Source organism: Lissotriton helveticus, chromosome 1_1, assembly GCF_964261635.1.
Source record: "Lissotriton helveticus chromosome 1_1, aLisHel1.1, whole genome shotgun sequence".
NCBI classification, from domain to species: domain Eukaryota; kingdom Metazoa; phylum Chordata; class Amphibia; order Caudata; family Salamandridae; genus Lissotriton; species Lissotriton helveticus.
In genome coordinates this window covers 912,711,855-912,731,294 of record NC_136057.1, presented here as the reverse complement: position 1 = coordinate 912,731,294, position 19,440 = coordinate 912,711,855, and the positions used below count along the sequence as shown (strand labels likewise).

Here is a 19,440-nt window from a genome sequence, read left to right as displayed (position 1 = left end):
ATCACTCTGCTAATCTCCTTCATATGAGGTTAGGAGAGGGAACTGTTAGTTCAAGATGGATGTTAGATCACTCAATTCTATTAGAAACTGAGACCGTTGAGATTTTAAGAGAGGAAACTAAGGAATTTTTTTAGAGGAACCAAGGCTCAGCAACGATTAGGATAGTGTGGGATGCATACAAGGCCTTAGTGAGAGGTAGACTAGGTGCTTTGGCAGCAGGGAAAAGGAGAGCATATTATAGAAAGGTTTTGGAAATAGAAGAGCAGATTCAGAAACTGGAATGGGGTTGGAGTAATTCAGGAAGCCTTGAAGGATGTGAAAAGGAGCTGGCTGAAATAATAAATTTAAAGGCGAGTCTGTCAGGAGTTTTAAGTGACAGGGTTAAGGAGAAGTGGGAGTCTAGCAAGTTGGCGCATTTTTAATATGGTAATAGCTGTAGTAAATTACTAGAGTGGAAGGCAAAGAGTTATCAAGTCAGGAATTTGATTAAAGAGGTTAGTTGTGAAGATTCAGGTACAGTTCTTAGTGACAGTCAGGGAATCGGATTAGCTTTTCATAGGCATTTTGGGAACGTTTACAAGGAAGATTTGGCTATTTCCGAGGATGATGTGTTGACCTGGTTGGACCATATGGAATCTTTACCGGATGAAGTAATGGTGGTGTTGAATGAGGAGATCACTGTCGAGGAGCTAGTGGAGGCAGTTGGTTTATAAAGTTCTGGCTAGTACTATGATACCTTTTTTGAGGCAACCTTTTAACGCAATATTTTTGTCAGATACCGCTCTGCCTGAATCCTGGAAAGAGGCCATCATAACCTTAATTCCTAAGCCGGGGAAGTCTCCAAAAGTGTTGATTCTTATAGGCCGATTTCTCTTTTAATCCCTTCCATGCTCATGACGAGCTCAGCTCGTCATGCAGTACAGTGCTCCTGTGCTCATGACGAGCTGAGCTCGTCATGAACAATGGGAAACAAGGATCGACAGCACAGCAGGATAATCTCCCTAGCAGCAATGCGGTTAAATTGTGACTACAAGCTCTTTACAAAGGTTATGGAAGGGAGACTAAATGGGCTGATGTCGCACTTGGTGCACGAAGACCAAAAGGGCTTTATTAGAGGAAGAACTTTGAAAGAGCGAACATACTCCCTTATTGGTTCTATAGATATGGCCACTGCTTACGACCTCCCCTTAGCAATAGCGCTAGATGCCGTGTTTGATCGCGTAATTGGGTATATTTGCAGACGGTGATCAAACACCTTAATCTGGGTACAAACTTCTGTAGAATCTTGGGAGGTATTTACTCAGCCCCGGAAGCCAGAGTGTTGGTTAATGGGGTATTGACTCAGCCAGTGCAGATCATGCGGGATACCAGGCGGGGCTGCCCCCTGCCCACTCTTTTGTTTGCTCTTTACACTGTGCCACTAGCCCAAAAAAAAAAAAAAAGGAGTAGTATGATTATATTGCCTTTTGAATTTAATGGGTGGACGAAGAAAATTGGGCTTTATGCGGATGATATCTTAATTTTTACAACTAATTTACCACAAACCTTGAGATGTGTCTTGGAAATAATAACTGACTTTGGGAAGGTTTAAGGCTATCATATCAATAAAGAAAAAACGGATGCCATGGTTTGGAATATGGGGACAGAGGGGATAGAGTGCAAGAAAGAAATTAGATATCTAGGAGTCAGGATCACCCAGAATATTGCAGACTTCACAAAGGTAAATTTTGAGACGGGCAAGAAGGAAATATGTGCCAGTTTACGAGGTTGAATGCATCTTCCATTAACGTTATTCGGCCGAGTAAATTGGGTGAAGATGATTGTCCTTCCATAGTTAACTTTCCTGTTCAATACAATCCCCTTAACTTTTAGGAAAGAGTGGTTTATAAAAGTGCAGAGTGAAATTAGCTCTTTTATTTGGGCATCCAAAGGGCCTAGGATAGCCTGGAAAAAACTTAGGAGGAGGCTAGTGAAGGGGGTTTAGCTCTGCCTGATTTGTTGCTCTATTTCTGGGTGTTTTTTTATAAAGAATGGTAGAATGTTACTGGTTACCCCCACCACTAGCAAGTATCAATGTCTATGCTTTACAAAACAGTTACATTTGCATATCTGAGGAGGAACCATCTCTTTGCTATGCATAGGACTTACTGGACTCCGCGAAGGCTATCTAAATTTGGGTCCGGAGGAGTGGTGGTGTGTCCAAAGTGCGGCAGTCCGAACGAAAATGACTTACATATATTCATACACTGCCTGAAGATTCAAACCTTTTGGGTGGCCGTGAGTAATTTCTTGTCCAGGGTTGTAAACCTGCAGATCAAGGTAAGAGCTGCATTGGTTATATTTGGAAGACTGGAATTGCAATGTACTTTTACCAAGGACAGATCAAAGTTGTTTTTTTATGCTGTGCTCTTGGTGCACAAGGAGATCTGTAAACTATGGGTATCTCCTGCTCCCCCAACGGAGGTTGACTGGCTGAAATCTATGAGATATATGGCTAAGTTGGATATTTCGGATCAGGGGAAAAGAGATATGATTTTTGGACTCCGTTTCCGTCCTGGTCTGGTTAATGAAGGGGGTAAACTGAACAAAGGTCCAATGATTAGGCCTTCACCTGCCTCAGCTGGTTTAGTCTTCTCTGTGTGAGCAGAAGGACATGGGAAAGGGTGTGTGGTGGATTGAAGGAGGAGGTTTCTCATGTGTAATCCAATGGCGTGGTTTTGTAAGCCTTCCCTGTGTTTCCCTTTTCCAGCAAATAAGGTTGGACAACCCAGGGGTGGTATCGTTAGAAGAAGGGTGGAAACGAGACAATGAGGACAAAAAAAAAAAAATTACTGGGAGGGTTCATAACGCCAATACGTTTTTTTTAAAAATGGATAACCTGCTCCATCCTTACCATTAAAATAAATAAAATGAAGAAAGATTATTGTGGAGCTGGCGAGCGTTAAAAACTAAACAAAACCGAAACACTGCTGGGAAGTGTCATCCTCAGCAAAGTAAATAAAAGTAGATAAAGCACAGCAATCTTGTAGCGAGCAGGAGCCGCTTTAACAGTGAAAACAAATAGCAGCGACCAGAGGAGCTTAAATGTTAATTAAATCAAAAAATTAGAACAAGCCAGAGCCTTTGCAGCCCAATATATGCACGGAAACGCAAATACATTTTAATATAATTAAATAACCTGCTCCACAAGCGCGGAATGGAGTGCTTTTACAAAAAAAAGCCTTTGTTTTACAAGATGATAAACAAATGATTTTTTCTATAAAAGTACCCCATGCCACTTTCACTTTAATAGGGGCCGCGACCATTTCTGTTGACAGGCGGCGTCTAAAGAAAGTGGCACGTCCACCACTTAAGGTAAAGCGCGGAATTAGGCGCTTGTAAACAAAGAATAAGTAGTCCATACCGAAATAGAAAAAGACTTACAGCGTAGCAAAACTGTAGTTGGTCGGTGCTCCTGGCTTAAGAACGGGAGTGATCTATCATGAGCACCGGACAATAAGTATCCAGGAAATCAGAGTGATGGAGTTGTAAGCCAATTGAAAGCAGCAGCTGTAATTACACTTCATAGAGTGATTACAGCAGGTCTTGCAGACAGCGCATGCACTAATGCTCGACCTAAAAATGAGTGTATCTTCTATAAAGAGTGAAAATATTTAAATCAATGTAGTATTCAGATACTAGACATAAGTATTTGCTTTTCCTCCAGTATTTTAAAATGTGCTTTTCTTTTACTTTAACAAAAACAAATATATATATATTACCTACTGGCGGTCGCCAGTAGGTAGTTATAGTTAGGACCTAGTTTCCATAGGAAATCCGCAACATTCTATTGGGAATAACTTTGGCGTTGATGGACGGAATTGGCTGAATTTCTCCAAGAAAATGGCCAGCTCCGCTCCGCTCCTTCCCTGAATGTTTGGGGGGGATTCGTCAAGCGGGGGCCGAGATAAAAGGGGGGTCCCAAAACATGTTTTCCCCATGGTAATTTCCATAGGGCGGTCGGACTCACTTTTAGCCCGAACGGCTGAATGGATTTCCACCAAACTTGGCAAAATTGTAGGGACTGGTAGCCCGATGTGCCTTTGCTATGTCTCAAGATATGTGCTCCAGTGGATTTTGAGTAATTTAGGTTCAAAAAAATATATATATCTATAAGCGCGCCCCGGTACGCGCACCGGGGCGCGCACCAGCGCTCTACGCGAGTTTGCGAGCGGAAAGCTGATTGGCTCTCGGGTGTCTGTCAACATTCCAAACAGTTCAGAGCGGCCGCCATCTTGTGTCTCGGTAGGATCGAGACACAAGAGGTGGCAAAAACAAAGGGGGAAATGACCAAAAGGGGGCAGGGTAGACCCCCCTGACCTCCTAGGTTTAATGTGGGGGCCATAAAAGGGCCCCGCGGGGCAAAAAAAAATAAATATTTTTTTCGATTTTCGCGGGGGGCGCCCGGTACGCGCACCGGGGAGCGTACCGGGGAGCGTACCATGGGGAAAACCCAGTGAAACAGTAAAATAATAATTTAAAGTGCTTAGAGGTAGGGTAGCTCTGAATAGAGTTGTTGTGTTGTGCTAATTCTCATTCCCGCCATCAGCCAGTGAGCCGGTCTTGTGGCCACGCCCACTCGCTCGAGGCCACGCCCCCTCCGCCTACATAATCGAGCTGAATACAAGCTCATCTGAGACCTTACTCCTGAGGCACAGCCGGGAGCGTTTTGCTGACAATCTTAGCGTTTTTTTTAAAATTGTGTGTTTGAACTGAATTTTAAAACCCACCACCCTCTCTTACCTGCACTCTGTTTGGGGCACTTTCCTCCCCATTCTTCACCCGCGCAGCCGAGATAAACGCTGCTGCAGGATTGCTAATTCTCATTCCCGCCATCAGCCAGTGAGCCGGTCTTGTGGCCACGCCCACTCGCTCGAGGCCACGCCCCCTCCCCCTATAAAAGATGTGCATTCCACGTACGCGCACCGGACGGGCGCAGCGGGCGCGCCGAAGGCGCGCATAAGGCAAGCCCGTCTGGGCCCGTCCGGGCCCAGCCGGACCCAGGCCCAGTAACTCTGCCCGTTTCATCAGAAGACCGACTGGTCTATACGAGTGACATGCTCCTGGCTCTCCACCCGGGAAAAAATCCGGAGTGTAGCTACATCCACGTAGAAGGTAAACCCTACATTAATTGTGAACTCTGTAACCCAGACTCCATCACCGCAGGTAATTCTGGACTACAGATGGGCCTTCTTAACTGCCGGTCCCTCCCTAAGCATGCTCATGAAACCAACCTGCCGATTCAGGACCATGGTCTGGACGTTTTGTTTCTTACAGAAACTTGGCTTACTGCTTGGTCAGATGCTGATATTGTCAACGCCCTACCCCCAGGCTACCTAATCCAAACCCTGCACAGACCCCTAGGCAGAGGGGGTGGCCTTGCGATAATCCACAGAGAACATCTCGCGTGTAGAACCAGTAATGCCAATATTGAAGAGTGTGAGAGCTGCCACTTTGCTCTTCAAATATCCCCTGCACACTCCCTCTCGGGGCTGTTGATTTACCGCCCGCCGGGAACTCCAGGGAAATTCCTCAGTGCTCTTGTCGACACGGTTTCACAGATAGCAACCTCCTCTCCCAACTTCCTTCTAGTGGGTGACCTCAATCTTCACCTATCAGACCCCACAGATCTAACTGCGTCTGAACTCCTGCTTGACCTCACGTCTTTTGATATTAGGTTAGTTAATGTAGGACCCACCCACGACAAGGGGCACCTCCTGGACCCTGTCTTTACCAACATCACGGACATTACCACTAGCTCCCCCCTGCCCCTACCCTGGACAGACCACTTCTTAATTCCCATCTTTTGGTATTTCCTCATCTCACCTACCCAACAGACTAAAATCCGGGTCACCGAATGGCACTGGCACAAACTCGTGCCAGACGAATGGACCACTATCCTCAGGGATTCTCGCCGCTCCCCTACCTCAGACCCAGTCAACGCTGATATACAGTTCAACTCCTGGCTTACCTCTTCATTGGACAAACTTCTCCCCAAAACTACCACCCTCAAGCGTATCAAAAGAGTGAGCCCTGCCCCTTGGTACACTCCGGAGCTCAATCTTTTACGGAAGGAATGTAAAAGAACGGAGCGCTCCTGGAGGAAGGATAAGTCGAGTGTTAAGAAGGATGTCTATCATACCTCCTTAAAAAATTACAAGATCGCTCTTCGCAATACAAAAAGTATATTTTTCCAGGAAAGGATAGAAAACTCATCTTGCTCTAGCAAGGAATCTTTTATCATCTTAAAAGAACTTCTTAAAGCCCCAGATTCCAGACCAAGAACTCCGCCAGACCCCAAAGCAGATGAAGAAAAATGCCTTAAACTGGCCAACTTCTTCGAGGAGAAGATTCAGAAAATCCTTGCCTCCATTCCACCTACTAATTTTAGCGAGGAAGAATGTATTAATACGATTCCCACCTCTCCCCATTTAATTTCCTGGGGATCAGTAACTACCGAAGAGGTCGCAACCACGCTAGACACCATCAAAAGCGGATCACCTAGGGACCCTGTTCCGCTACGCATCCTTAAGAAAGTAGCCCCTACCATCGTCCCTCCCCTTACCCATCTAATTAATGCCTCACTGCTACAGAGAATTGTCCCCTCCAGCTGGAAGGCGGCTGTCGTCAAGGCGCTACTGAAAAAACTCTCCCTGGACCCCTCGGATTTGGCCAACTACAGGCCAATCTCCCTTCTCCCCGGAACCAGTAAAATTGCTGAAAAGCTTGTGAACAAAAAACTTTCGCAGTATCTGGAAACCAACAATCTGCTGAGAAGCTCGCAGACCGGATTCCGCCTAGGGCAGGGCACTGACATCGCCCTTCTCGCAGCGGTGGAGGAGGCCAGAGCACTTCTGGACGCGGGAGGATCAGTGGCAGTGATCCTCCTGGACCTCAGTGCGGCCTTCGACACCGTTAACCATCGGCTCCTAATCCATCGACTTAGGAATATCGGTCTGGAGGGCACTGCACTGACCTGGCTCACTTCCTTCCTTGGCCAACGCTCCTTTCAGGTCTGGGAGAATGACACACGCTCCCCCGAAATCCCCCTCCAATGTGGCGTGCCTCAGGGTTCCTCCCTGAGCCCGACATTATTTAATGTCTACATGTCCCCATTGGAGGAGGTTGTCAACCCGTTCGGAGTGAGTATCGTCAGCTATGCTGATGATACTCAATTAGTAGTGTCCTTATCTCACCCAAATCAAGAACCAGCGGATTTATACAACTGTCTGACACAAATACAAGGATGGATGAATAGCTCATCTTTGAAACTTAATGGCTCAAAGACAGATATTGTCCTCCTTGGACAGAAGGGGCTTTCCCTCTCACAGAACATCTGGCCCCTCTGCCTGGGTGAACTCCCTGCTCCTAAGTCTGAGATTAAAAGCCTGGGTATTTGGCTCGAAAAAGATCTGTCTTTCAAGACGCAAGCCAAAAAAATCGCGGGGACTTGCTTTGGGCTCCTTAAATCGATCAGGAAGATTCTGCCATTACTTCCTCCTGCCTCCCAGAAACTGTTAATCCAAGGCCTATTTTATCAAGGTTGGATTACAGTAACACCATCTACCTAGGCGCTCACGAGGCAACCCTGGACAAATTACAAAGGATCCAGAATGCCGCGGCTCGGATCCTTACCAATACTCCGGCCAGAGCTTCGGCCAAACCAGCCTTTAAGCTCCTCCACTGGCTTCCAGTGAGAGAGCGAGTGAAGTTCAAGGCTCTCTGTCTGTCTCACAGACTTCTACAAGATAAAGGCCCCCCTATCTTAAGAAAGTTTATCAGGCCCTACAAAGCCCCTAGATCCCTCCGATCCGATCAGGAATACCTTATCACCATCCCCAGGGTTAAGAAGGTGCGTACGGGTGGACGGCGCTTCTCTGTCAACACTGCCCGCCTTTGGAACTCACTACCCCGCGACCTTAGAACGGAACCAGATTATCTCCGATTCAGGAAGCGGCTGAAAACGCACCTTTTCCCCTGATCTGACTTCCCCTTCGCCCCAGTGACCCTCAGATGTATGGATCTTAGCGCTGGGATACTTACGGGTGACTACGCGCTTTATAAAATCCAATAATAATAATAATAATAATAATAATTTAAGTATCAACATGCAGGTACCAATGCAGAGTCTTAAATTCAATGTACACCGTCTCCTCTGTAGATATCTTGCATGTTGTTACAGAAGTTATTGTGGTATATGGAATCCATACCATAGTCTGTCAGGAAAGTAGAAACAGATCCTTTAAGCACTCCCTGAGAAGGCCTAGGGGATCATGGGTAGTCTACCCTGCTCCCTTATGATGTTTTCAAGTATTACATTTTACTCTCTTCTGAATCTACACAAAATTGGTGGTGATATGGTGCATTAGAGACAGACAGTGAGAGAAAAGAGGCAGGAGATGAAAAAGAGATGTCAAATACACATTGGAGATAATATAGTGGGAGAAAGGAAGTAACTATGAGCAAACTTACTATGTAACACAAAAAAGTTGCACAGTATACTGTAAGTCTCACTTTATATTATAATAATTTTGATACTACTTCATGAATTACATATAAAAATGAATAATGTCTCAAACAATTTTTAATTATTAAATATTAATTTATTGTTTAGAATTTTCATAATTTAATAAAACTTCCTACATCTGATCATCTGGAATCTCCTGAAAATTTTGATTGCATGATTCCATTCTTTCTAAACAGTCAATTAATTCTTGGTCCAGAGACTCATCCATAAAATCTGAGTCAAGGAAATCTTGTTGGAGAATGTCCTCATCTGTAATTTCGAAAGAAATATTCATTGTCTCTGCTTTCCCTTTCATTTTCTTGCTGTAAATTGCATAAAAAATAACTATATCAGTAGAGTTAGGGCACTATTGGGTTTAAGTTCAGAGAGGTACTTCTGAGTTTTTAACAGTGAAGTTATCTTTGGGCAGTGTATGGTATCAGGCAGGAAGTAGAAATATAAAAAAGTGTATGTGATGAAGCCTAAGTAAATTAATAATTATACCAGGGAAGCCTAACTCAATCCATAACTACAACAGAGAAGCCTATTTCAATCTATAACTATAACAGAGGGACAGTAAATAACTAATAGAAAACGTTTTTCCAAATTAACTTAAAGTGCACAACATAGTTCCCCTTCCAAATTAACAACTAACCTTTCAGAAAGCAGTTGAAGTTTTGAGAGAAAATCCTTTATAAATGTACCTCAGGTAATACTAGTCAAAATGGCCGTGTTTCCCTCTCATTTTTCATATATATTCATGTACATAACCAATCAAATGTCAGCACATAAAAATACAAAACGAAAGTAACATTTTAATTGGTTGTAAATTCTAACACTTTCATATGTGTTTTTGTCATGTAATTTACCTCAGGATATTTAGACAGGGCTACAGCCCAAATGGCTCAATGGAATTCCACCAAATTTGGGAAAATGGTAGGGACTGGTATGTAGTAGGGCCTATTCTATATTTGGTGAAAGTCTCTCCAGTGGTTTTTATGTAAATTAACTTCCAAATTTTTTTGGGAGCGCTTACCGGTGCGCGCCCCGGTACGCGCACCGGCAGCGCTACAGGAGTCCTCCATCTTGTGTTTCGGTAGAATTGAGACACAAGATGGAGGACAAACAACGTTGGGAATGGGTAAAAGGGGGCACGGTAGACACCCCCTGACCCCCTAGGTTTTCTGAGGGGGGCTTAGGAGGCCCATATAGGCCCCAACAAATTTTATTTTTTAATTTGCGTGGGGGGAGCGCCCGGTACGCGTACCAGGGAGCGTACCGGGGAGCGTACTTTGGTGAAAAATAGTGAAAAAAGTTAGAGTAAAATAATCATTTTGAGTGATCAGAGGTAGGGTAGCCCTGAAAAGAGCTTTTGGGTTCTGTGGCTGATTTAGGTACCTACAAGTAGGTTCCAATGCACAGTCTTAAATTCAGGAGGAATATTCTATTTCCCTCATCTGAGAAGGGCACACCATCTCCTCTTTAGATATCTTACATGTTGTAACGCAAGTTATTGTTGTATATTGAACCCATTCCATAGTCTCTCATGTAAGCAGAAACAGATTTATTCACATGTTTCCGTGCTTTCTCAAATTGTGGACAAAATTGGTTGGACCACTTCCATTTCTGTCTTTGGCATATATTGGAATATACCAAGGCAGTTTGTGGAAAAAGTGCCATCAATTGCTCAAAGGTGTCCTTTAAAAGCATTTCCAGACCTACCCAAGTCAAAGTGCCTAGGTCATTTCCACCACAGTGCAGAATTATGAGGTGAGGGTGTGGCAGATGCAAAAATGGTATCAATCCACTTGATGACTACATTTGGTAAATCAAGGTTATGAAAATTTCTGATAGCTGCGTACCTTTGAGCCCAGTGGATGTAGCTATGTCCAATAATCCAGACAGAATACATGGTGAGAGGAGGTTCTGGTGCAGTCAGATGAAGTGTGGAAATGAAATGGCAGTTGGAACAGTAGGAGTTTGCAACAACAAAAAAATGTGGAGTTTCAGTGCTCTTGAATCACAAGCAATGATTGGTGGATTCAGATAGTTGAAAACTGAAAGTTAGGGTGCATGGTTTTGTTCTGTGAAAGAAGTAATTTGAATGGTTAAGAAAAAGTCATTTAAAGAAACATTGCACTGGATAAGCTGGTGTATTGAGAGGTCAAACATCCTTGCTGAGTTCATTTGCAACATTGTAGAATAAACTTTTAAACCTGAGAGCTCAGTGAGGAGGGAGTTGCTATGGTAACAGGCAGAAAGAACTATTTTTTTTCGATTTACGCGGGGGGGAGCGCCCGGTACACGCACCGGTGCGCGTACCGGGGAGCGTACCATGGAGAAAAAAGAATGACAGAGTTTTTAAAAAATGTAGCATTTTTTTATAAATTGGAGGTAGTTCTAAAAAGAACTGTTTTTTTAATTCTTTTTGTTGTTTTATTTTTTTATTGTTTTTTTGAACATTTTTTACTTTTTTTGGCTTTTATGAACAATTTTATATTTTTTTGTAATTTTTATGGGGACAAACAAAAAACTGGGAATTGTAAACGGCTCAACTGGAGCAAAAAAAATCAGGGAAAAATTAAGGTTTCTTTCTGCAGTTGTGGTTGTCTCCAGCACGGTTGATGAGTTTGATGCTATGCTCCCCATAGGAAATTGTAGTCCCGCAAAATATACTAACTATTTTCTAATCTCCAAACTGGCGTTGGATGTTTGGGACCATCTCCCTTGTCTCTGGACCCGATGGAGTGGGTTGATTTCCTTTGGAGGTGCTGGGAGAAGATTGGGGAGGGTTTCTGGTCAGTTCTCTGACCTCTGCCGCAGCATAGTTGTTTGGGTGCCTGCGTTGCAAGTGGCGAAGCATTGAATGGTTCCCAAATTAATATTTTTTTGCAGGGTTCCCCCTGGAAAGTACAGTGCCACAGATGAGACAAGTCACTTTTGCAGTATTAACTTTCTTTTCTCCCCTTGGGATTTTAAAAAACTCCCACACAAAGTGCTCCTTAGGTTTATAGGGGGGATTATCTTCAGGCAGGAACCGCCTCTCCTCCTCCTCCTCCTCTTCTTCTTCACCACCACTGTGGTGTTGTGGTGGTCCTTGTGGTGGTGGTGGTGGTGGTTGAGGTGCTCCTGCTGCTGCGGCTACTGTAGCAATTTCTCAGGTCTGCAAACAGGTCTTCCTCAGTCAAAGTACAAAGTGAGAAAGAGGAAAAAAGGTGGTGGGGGCTTTCATCATTTGGAAAAACAAACTGCTCTGAACCAATGAAAAGTGTTATTTTCAGGTCACATGACCCGACGCCCTTACGCTACGCGCCCCGGGTGAGCGCCCGGGGGCGCTTACGTAGCGCGATCGTATGCACTCGGGCACTTCCGGATGCGCTTACGCCGTGCGTCATAAGACGCATCACGCGGCTACGCGATACGTCACGATGATGTTTTGGTTCGCGGAAATAGCGCTAACGGGACGCTCACCGGGGCGCGCCGCAAGACTGCGCTTACCGGTGCGCTCACCGGTACGCGCACCTGGAGCGCTCCAGGGCAAAAAAGAAAAAAAAAACTAAACATGAACAATATACATAAAAAAATAGCTTTAAATAAATATACAATATAGGATTCATTATAAAAAATATTATATTTCTTAGCTATAGAAATTTGCTATAAAAAAACCTATGAAATTCACTGAAAAAACCATAGGTTTCACACCAGTTATAGTTAGGAATTAGCATTTAAAAAACCTATTAAATTCACTGAAAAAACCATAGGTTTGACACCAGTTATAGTTAGCTGGAAATTTTACTGACATAAAACCATTGAAATTCCCACGTTATAGTTAGTTAGACTCACTATAACTCGCGCGCCCGCAATGCACTGCTGATGATGTCACATATTACATCATTCATGACATGGTTAATGACATCACTGATGACATCTCAAATGACATCACTGATGACATCACTGATGATATCATCCATGTGATAATACAATACACCTCCTCACACTCTAATCTAACCCATGATACACCTAGTGTTAAATACAAACTACCATTCCTGAAACCATTGACACAGTAAAACCACTTACCACATACGCACTCACTGATTTCTAGGTCTACACACACATCCACTCATTCACCCATACAATCTTTTACACATACAGTCACTCATCAATACAAGACCAACATATGCACTCATACACCTATACAGAGACTCACACACTGCCACTCATCCATGGAGTTACTCATACACCTAGTCAGTCATGTAAAGAATCAATCACACTCCCATTTCCACAACTATACAGTTAAACACACAAAACCTTGCTTATTTAAACATATACTAACACATACTTACTGTCTTTAACAATCACTGATACAAGTACATATTGATAGATACAGTCACTTATGCAATCACAGGCTGTTATATATAGTCATTTATATATGACAACTCTCACATGCAGCAGCTTACACAACAACAAACATAATCATGTACACATTCAGACAGTTTAGTCACTAACCCATGCATTCACTAAGACACATTTAATCACTCACTCATACAGTCAGTCACGCACCTACTAAATCCTTCATCCAGACACTCATTCTTCAATATGTAAAACATATATTTTAACTTTACAGAAACACAGACACTGGATGATGTCATCAGTGATGTCATCAGTGATGTCATTTGAGATGTCATCAGTGATGTCACTGACCATGTCATGAATGATGTAATAAGTGACATCATCAGCAGTGCATTGCGGGCGCGCGAGTTATAGTGAGTCCAACTAACTAGAACGTGGGAATTTCAATGGTTTTATGTCAGTAAAATTTCCAGCTAACTATAACTGGTGTCAAACCTATGTTTTTTTCAGTGAATATATATATATATATATATATATATATATTATTATTATTTTTTCATCAAAGTGCAGCATTGGAAGCGCACACAACATCACTCTGCCAGCCGGCCTTAAAAATGCAGCCTGACTTGTTTCAAGGTTCCACAACCTCTTCCTCCTGAGTTAGACAAACTTCATTTGAAACTCGCATTCATTGAATTTCCGTTTTTATTCATTCACATATCTGCCCCCAGTGGGCGTAAGCTCAGTGCAATGATTATTAGAATGCCTGATGGAACACGGAGTTCCAATGCGAGGACGAATATTCCTTAAGTAGGTTCAAATGTTCCATTTGTACTTATTACATTCATTATTTCCTATAGTAGGCTGTGTCCCAGTAAGCAGGCTCAATCCGCATATCGAGTGATGTGCTGTTCCAGTTTTGAAAAGTTCAAGACGGCAGCCTCGCTCAGCTGGGTGCAAGGTTCTCTCCCAGCTCGTCGATGGTGCAGCGCCCCACGGCCGGACCGCTGTGTTGTAATTTTTTCCATCAAAGTGTCCTCAGCATTGGAAGCGTACACGACATCACTCTGCCAGCTGGCCTTAAAAATGCAGCCTGCCTCCCTGCTCCACTATTTCATTAAACTGTTGAAGCATTTCAAGGTTCCACGACCTCTTCTTCCTGGGCTAGACAAACAGCAGAACACTGTCGAGTGACCTCTCGTTGCTGCAGGGCATTTGTTGGACTATATATATATATATATATATATATATATATATATATATACGCAAGCACTTCCTGTCCACCAAATTGCAAGGCGGGACCACACCGGCACGGACCTCTCAAAACTTCTTCCAAGCAAATTACGGACCCCCACACCTCCTTAGTGGGTAAGCAGTGCAAATCTTTATTTTGGCATACAAATGAATAGACTGGTGTCCTCCATGACGCGTTTCGCTCCTCTTGGGAGCTTGATCACATTTGTTGGAATATATATATATATATATATATATATATATATATATATATATATATATATATATATATATATATATATATATATATATACACAGATTGCTGCGAGCAGCAGCTCACCCTCCTTACGACGCCGGTGCCAACAGCGGTCACAGCACCGTTATTATATCTCTCACACGTGTCACCGCTGGGAGTTATTTCATAATCCTGAAAGAAGACTTCCGTGTGAGAGATGTGTGTGTGTGTGTGTGTGTATACATACATACATATATATATACACACACACACACACATACATACATACACACACTTTACTTAAACATTGACAAAGCCAACAGCTCGGCAATCGCATTATAAAAGTGAGACCTATTGGCTTCCCCAATGCTTGTTCTTTTTTAGCTGGCTTCTCTTTCCATGCAACTTACTTTGGTAAATCAGGAAGGCGCTCGGATACAAAATAAATCAAAGAAATCCACGCATTTAGTTAGGTGGCGAGACAAATGGAGTACCACGGAAAGTCATCTGTCTGGAAACCAAAGATAACGTTTAACAATTTCCCTTATCTGAGCGTCTGAAAGAAACAAGGACGCTGTAATTGAACTGGAGGCGTGCACACGCAGAAGGAAACGCGCTTCCCTCTGGTATGTGCAATTAAAGAGTTGGCATCCTGTCCATAGACTAGCCGAATAAAGGACGGGTCCCAGATTCAGCGTCAGGCACACTGTACTGCTGGCCTGCACTGCCCGACCTTGGAACTATGTGCAGTCATGGGCGTGATGAGATCGGCCTGCCACTGCACACTAGTGTGAAGAAATCCCCATTAAACCCAGAAACAAGCCGGAGTGTCCAGGAAAGGTCTTAAATCATTCAAACTCCTTCAGAGAACGTATTCCACCTCAGTCAGAACATATGAACATCTGCTGCTGTGTCACGTTTTGATTTTGAACGCCCTGCCAACCCTTTACCCCTCCCCTCTGGTGTATGTTAACCTCGTTTCCAAGGTAACTGCTCCCGCTGTTGGCAGATTGTGTGAGTGAAACTCCATCCAGCCTCCCCCCCCCCTCCCCCCCCCCCCCCCCGCCACCAGTAAGAGCACATTTTTTACACCCCTGTGTTGGCAAAGAACAGAAAAACTTTAAGATAAAACATCTAAAAAAGCATAACCATGCCACATTTTCGGAGAAAAAACGAAAACAGTAGAAAGGGCAGTGAAACGGCTCTCTACAGGACCCCACCGAAGAGAAGACACGAAGGTCGCATGTGTGCCGGATACCGCCTGCAAAAACGAGGAGTAAAACTGCCACACGTGTATGGTTACTTGTGTCCCATGCGCTTACTTGTGCAACACTTGCCTTTGTTTTCGTGTTTCAGCCCCACTCTACCTCCTTCGGGAGCATCACTTGCATACCTTCATGTGGCTATGGCTGCAGTCATAAAGGGATTGATTTGTTATGCATTGGTCACAGGGCGGCGCTAAATATGGGTCCCAGAGTACGGACTAAGATGTTCCAAAGAAAGATACCCCCCTACCAGATATCTTCGCTCGGCTAGCTACAATCTTGCAGTTCTGCCTAAATGTAGGAAGACCAGGTGGGTTACAGGGATTTTCCAATGCCCGCAGCAAAACTCTGCAATTCGCTGCCACGCCCCATCCAATGACCTGCAGGAACATAACAGTATATTGGGAAAGCATTGAAGACTCGGCACTACACTCTAACTCCTGGGCAGTACTCTTCATACTAGGATCTGTCCCTTCTGGTCTTTCTTTCGCTCTAGAGCTCGTCCTGCATTAACGCATTGACGCCACTTTTGGTATTTGTGCGCTTTAGAAATTTCCGTCATTTCATGTCATTATCATCTTAAACACTTTTTTAATTTCTGTTGATTGTCGGCAGTGACTGAAAGGCCGTGACAAAGGCTGAGAGAGCGCGCTCCTCAATTATCCAAGCTCATAGTCCTGGCGGTGGCAGGGTGTTACCCATCTACGTTGCGCCCTCGTTCAAATGATGGTATTGGTCTGGTAACCTCCCTCTTGCTCCTGTCATTATCTTCGTCATGCTTATTGCCCCCACTATCGGGCCCAATCGGGCATATCTTTGCCTCTCGCGGGCACATCCTGTCTTTAACCTCAGGTATAATCCGCGCTCCCTTCTCAGGTAACGCCTACCTCCTTCTTGAGAGGCGCAGACTCTCCTGGAGCCCAAGGCAGCATTCTGAAGCAACCGGAAGACAACACACTGTGACATTTAAAACACCCGGCTGTACACACGTCCTTCTTTACCGAGACCGGTGTGTATACAACAACTGAAATGAAATACAAACGTTGAACAGTTACTTCTTAAAACACTAAGGCGAGTTTAGAAAACGGAACAGTCATATGATCCTTTTGATGGAATGCCGTACTGTGCGTGGACAGGAATGCCTTGCACCTGTACCCACACCTCTTTCTCCTCGGGTATACGGAGTTTGCCTCTTTCCTAAGGAATACTCCAACTTCTCTCCCCGGGTGTAACTGTAGTTCGCGCCCGGGTATACCTCTACCTTCTTATCTACCTACTGAAATATAATCTTACCTTAGTTCTCACATTTACTGTCAACGTTGACCTTTCTCTACGGGTATACTACACCCTTCATCCCCACCCCCACCCTTTCACTCCCGCATAATGACTCACCCCTGTCCCAAAGACTCAGCAGTGCACACCCAGTTGCAAGCCAGTTTAGGTATGGGCTTGGCCAATACAGAGTCACCTCAGGCCCACCAGCACTTCACCCGAATATGCACACCTGTCACTTTGAGGTATATCCCCAACACGAAGAACACCAAACCGCCCCATACAGGTTCACATCTGCCGCTCATTTAAAGGACCCGTCGTGTGTTCTCTACAGCTACTCGTGGCCCTGAGAGTACACTCATATGTTTCTTTATTAGTGAGCGGGCTAGCCAAAAGTTCGTTTGGCCAGTATCCCTGGAGGCCTTGCTCCAAAACCGAGCCATGTCAAGCACCACAGGACTGTCACATCCTCTCCCTGCTACAGACACAATTGTTAAACGCAGGACGGCAGAGAAGTTATAATGTGGTTATCTGCTTGAATTTATTACAGAACACTTAAATGAACGCCCCTTCGTCGCAAGCTGCGCTTCACACGCCTCTCAAGAATCCCTAGCACACCTGGTGGGACCCCAGGGGTCACTTTGTTTCGCTGACGTACTTAATTGCGTCATGTATGGCACAGTGCTTAATTTCTCAGCTGATGGACGGCAATATCGTTAGGTCGCAGATGTGTTCGTGAATGTCGACTGATATTAGATGTTTATTTTAATAAATGTTACAGAAAGAACTGCTATACACTGTGTGTGTTTAAAACAGGGATGTTGGATAAATGTATTTTTTTGTTATCTTACTTGGCTTGCTTCGAGATATACATGGCACATCTTGTGATGGTGAGGCTCCTAGGCCCGGCCTCAGACAGGAGTCCACTCGATGAATCAGCTGGTGAGCCCATCTATAGTCCCTCGGCAGTATATTCACCCCGTTGATTGCTCGTGCCTGCCCCCTGCAGATGTTATACTGCTCTATCTTCGAGTACCATCACCTCTCCCCCCACAAGTCTAAGCTTATCCTCTCCAGCATTCCACCCACCTGTCCTCGCAGGTACACCTCTCCTCGGGTGTACTCGCCGATCCTCTGCAGGTTTATACACTATGGTGATTACTCTCAAATGCCCCAAGGAAGCAGATCTCTCCACCGGTGTACTCCTACCTACCCCCCTCAGGTATGCCAATACTTTTAAGTAAGTGCTCTCACAAACATTATTGTTGCATTCTCACTTGTCTCTCTTGCCAGGTGCATTCTCACCTGGCACTGCAGGTGTACCCATTCCCGCGAGCACACATACCCTTCTCTTGGAGAACCCCCATCTGTCTCCACCGTACACAAAAACGTTTACGTTAGTACACATGAATGCCCCCCACTGGCATAACCCTAAAGTAAAGACCCCTGGTATTCCTTAGCTTTCCCCCTATAATGTACCTCTTTCGCAGGTGCACTTGCACCTGTTGCCTGCAGGTGTACCCATTCTAATGAATACTCTGCCCTGCAAGTATACCCCTCCCCGGTGTAACAACAAACCCTCTCCCACGAGCACTCTCGAGTATGCACTCCGAGGAGTAGCCTCACCTGTCGCCCGCAGGTAGGCCTCCCGGTGCCGGCGGCTTCTCCTCTCCTGCAGCTCCTGCAGGCAGCGGCACTCGGGCCCCCCTCGGGCCTGGAAGAAGTCGGAGCCCGAGGTCTCGGCGGAGCTGTCCACGCTGTCCTGCTGCTGGAGCCCCCGCTGCCCGGGCCAGCCCCCGCCCTGGCCGCCATTGAAGCTGTCGTATAGCTCCCCGAGGAGGCCGCTCACCAGCGAGGAGGCGCGGTTCCAGGGGCCCTCGAGAGGCTCCTCCACGGGGCTCTGGGGGCCAGCGACGTCACACTCCTCTGCCCCCCGAGGCACCCCTGGACACGGGCGCCCCTCCCCAGGCCCCCCGCCGCCGGCCCCCAGGTGCAGCTGCCCCCCATCCGCAGGGGGCCCGCACTGGTTCACGAACACGTCGCTCTCCTCCTCGGGGACGTCCAGGTCTATCTCGCAGAGGCCGCCGGGTCTCATGGCTCCGGGGCCCAGCGCCGCGCCCCGAACCGACAGCCCATCCCGCAGCCCCGTTCCCCTGCACAGAGCTCAGACCTGCACCCTCCGGCCGCCCGACGCAGACTGCAGCCCCTGTCGGGCCCCAGTTCCGGGTCCGTACCACTCCCTGTCCGGGAGGGGGAATCGGTCTGGCGGCGTCAGGTCTCCTGTCTGCGCTGACGGAGGCTCTTCCCTGCACCCCCTCTGTTTCTGATGTGGTACGATCCAGTCTGGCAACTTTCTCAGCTACCTGTGACAGGTGAGCACGTGTCCCTCCCCGACAGCAAGCACAGCTTCAAACAGAGGCGCCTGTGGCAGCACATACTGCTCTGCAGTAGCCACCTTCTGACCAAAGCAAGAACCTCCTTCATCGCAGCTCGTGTATCAACAGTAACTACCAGTTGAAGCAGCACAGCACGTGTAACAA

General features: G+C 45.5%; 1 protein-coding gene across 3 annotated transcripts in view; it reads right to left on the bottom strand.

The window, feature by feature from the left end:
* TBC1D30 (TBC1 domain family member 30) overlaps positions 1 to 19,107 on the bottom strand; it is a 374,894-nt gene extending 355,787 nt beyond the window's left edge. For all 3 annotated transcript variants that reach the window (XM_078676239.1, XM_078676257.1, XM_078676248.1), the window contains exon 1: positions 18,527 to 19,107. In XM_078676239.1, coding sequence (XP_078532365.1) covers positions 18,527 to 18,995 — 469 coding nt within the window. In that variant the 5' untranslated portion in view covers positions 18,996 to 19,107. The remainder of the gene's footprint in view (positions 1 to 18,526) is intronic.
* Between the last annotated feature and the right edge of the window lie 333 nt (positions 19,108 to 19,440).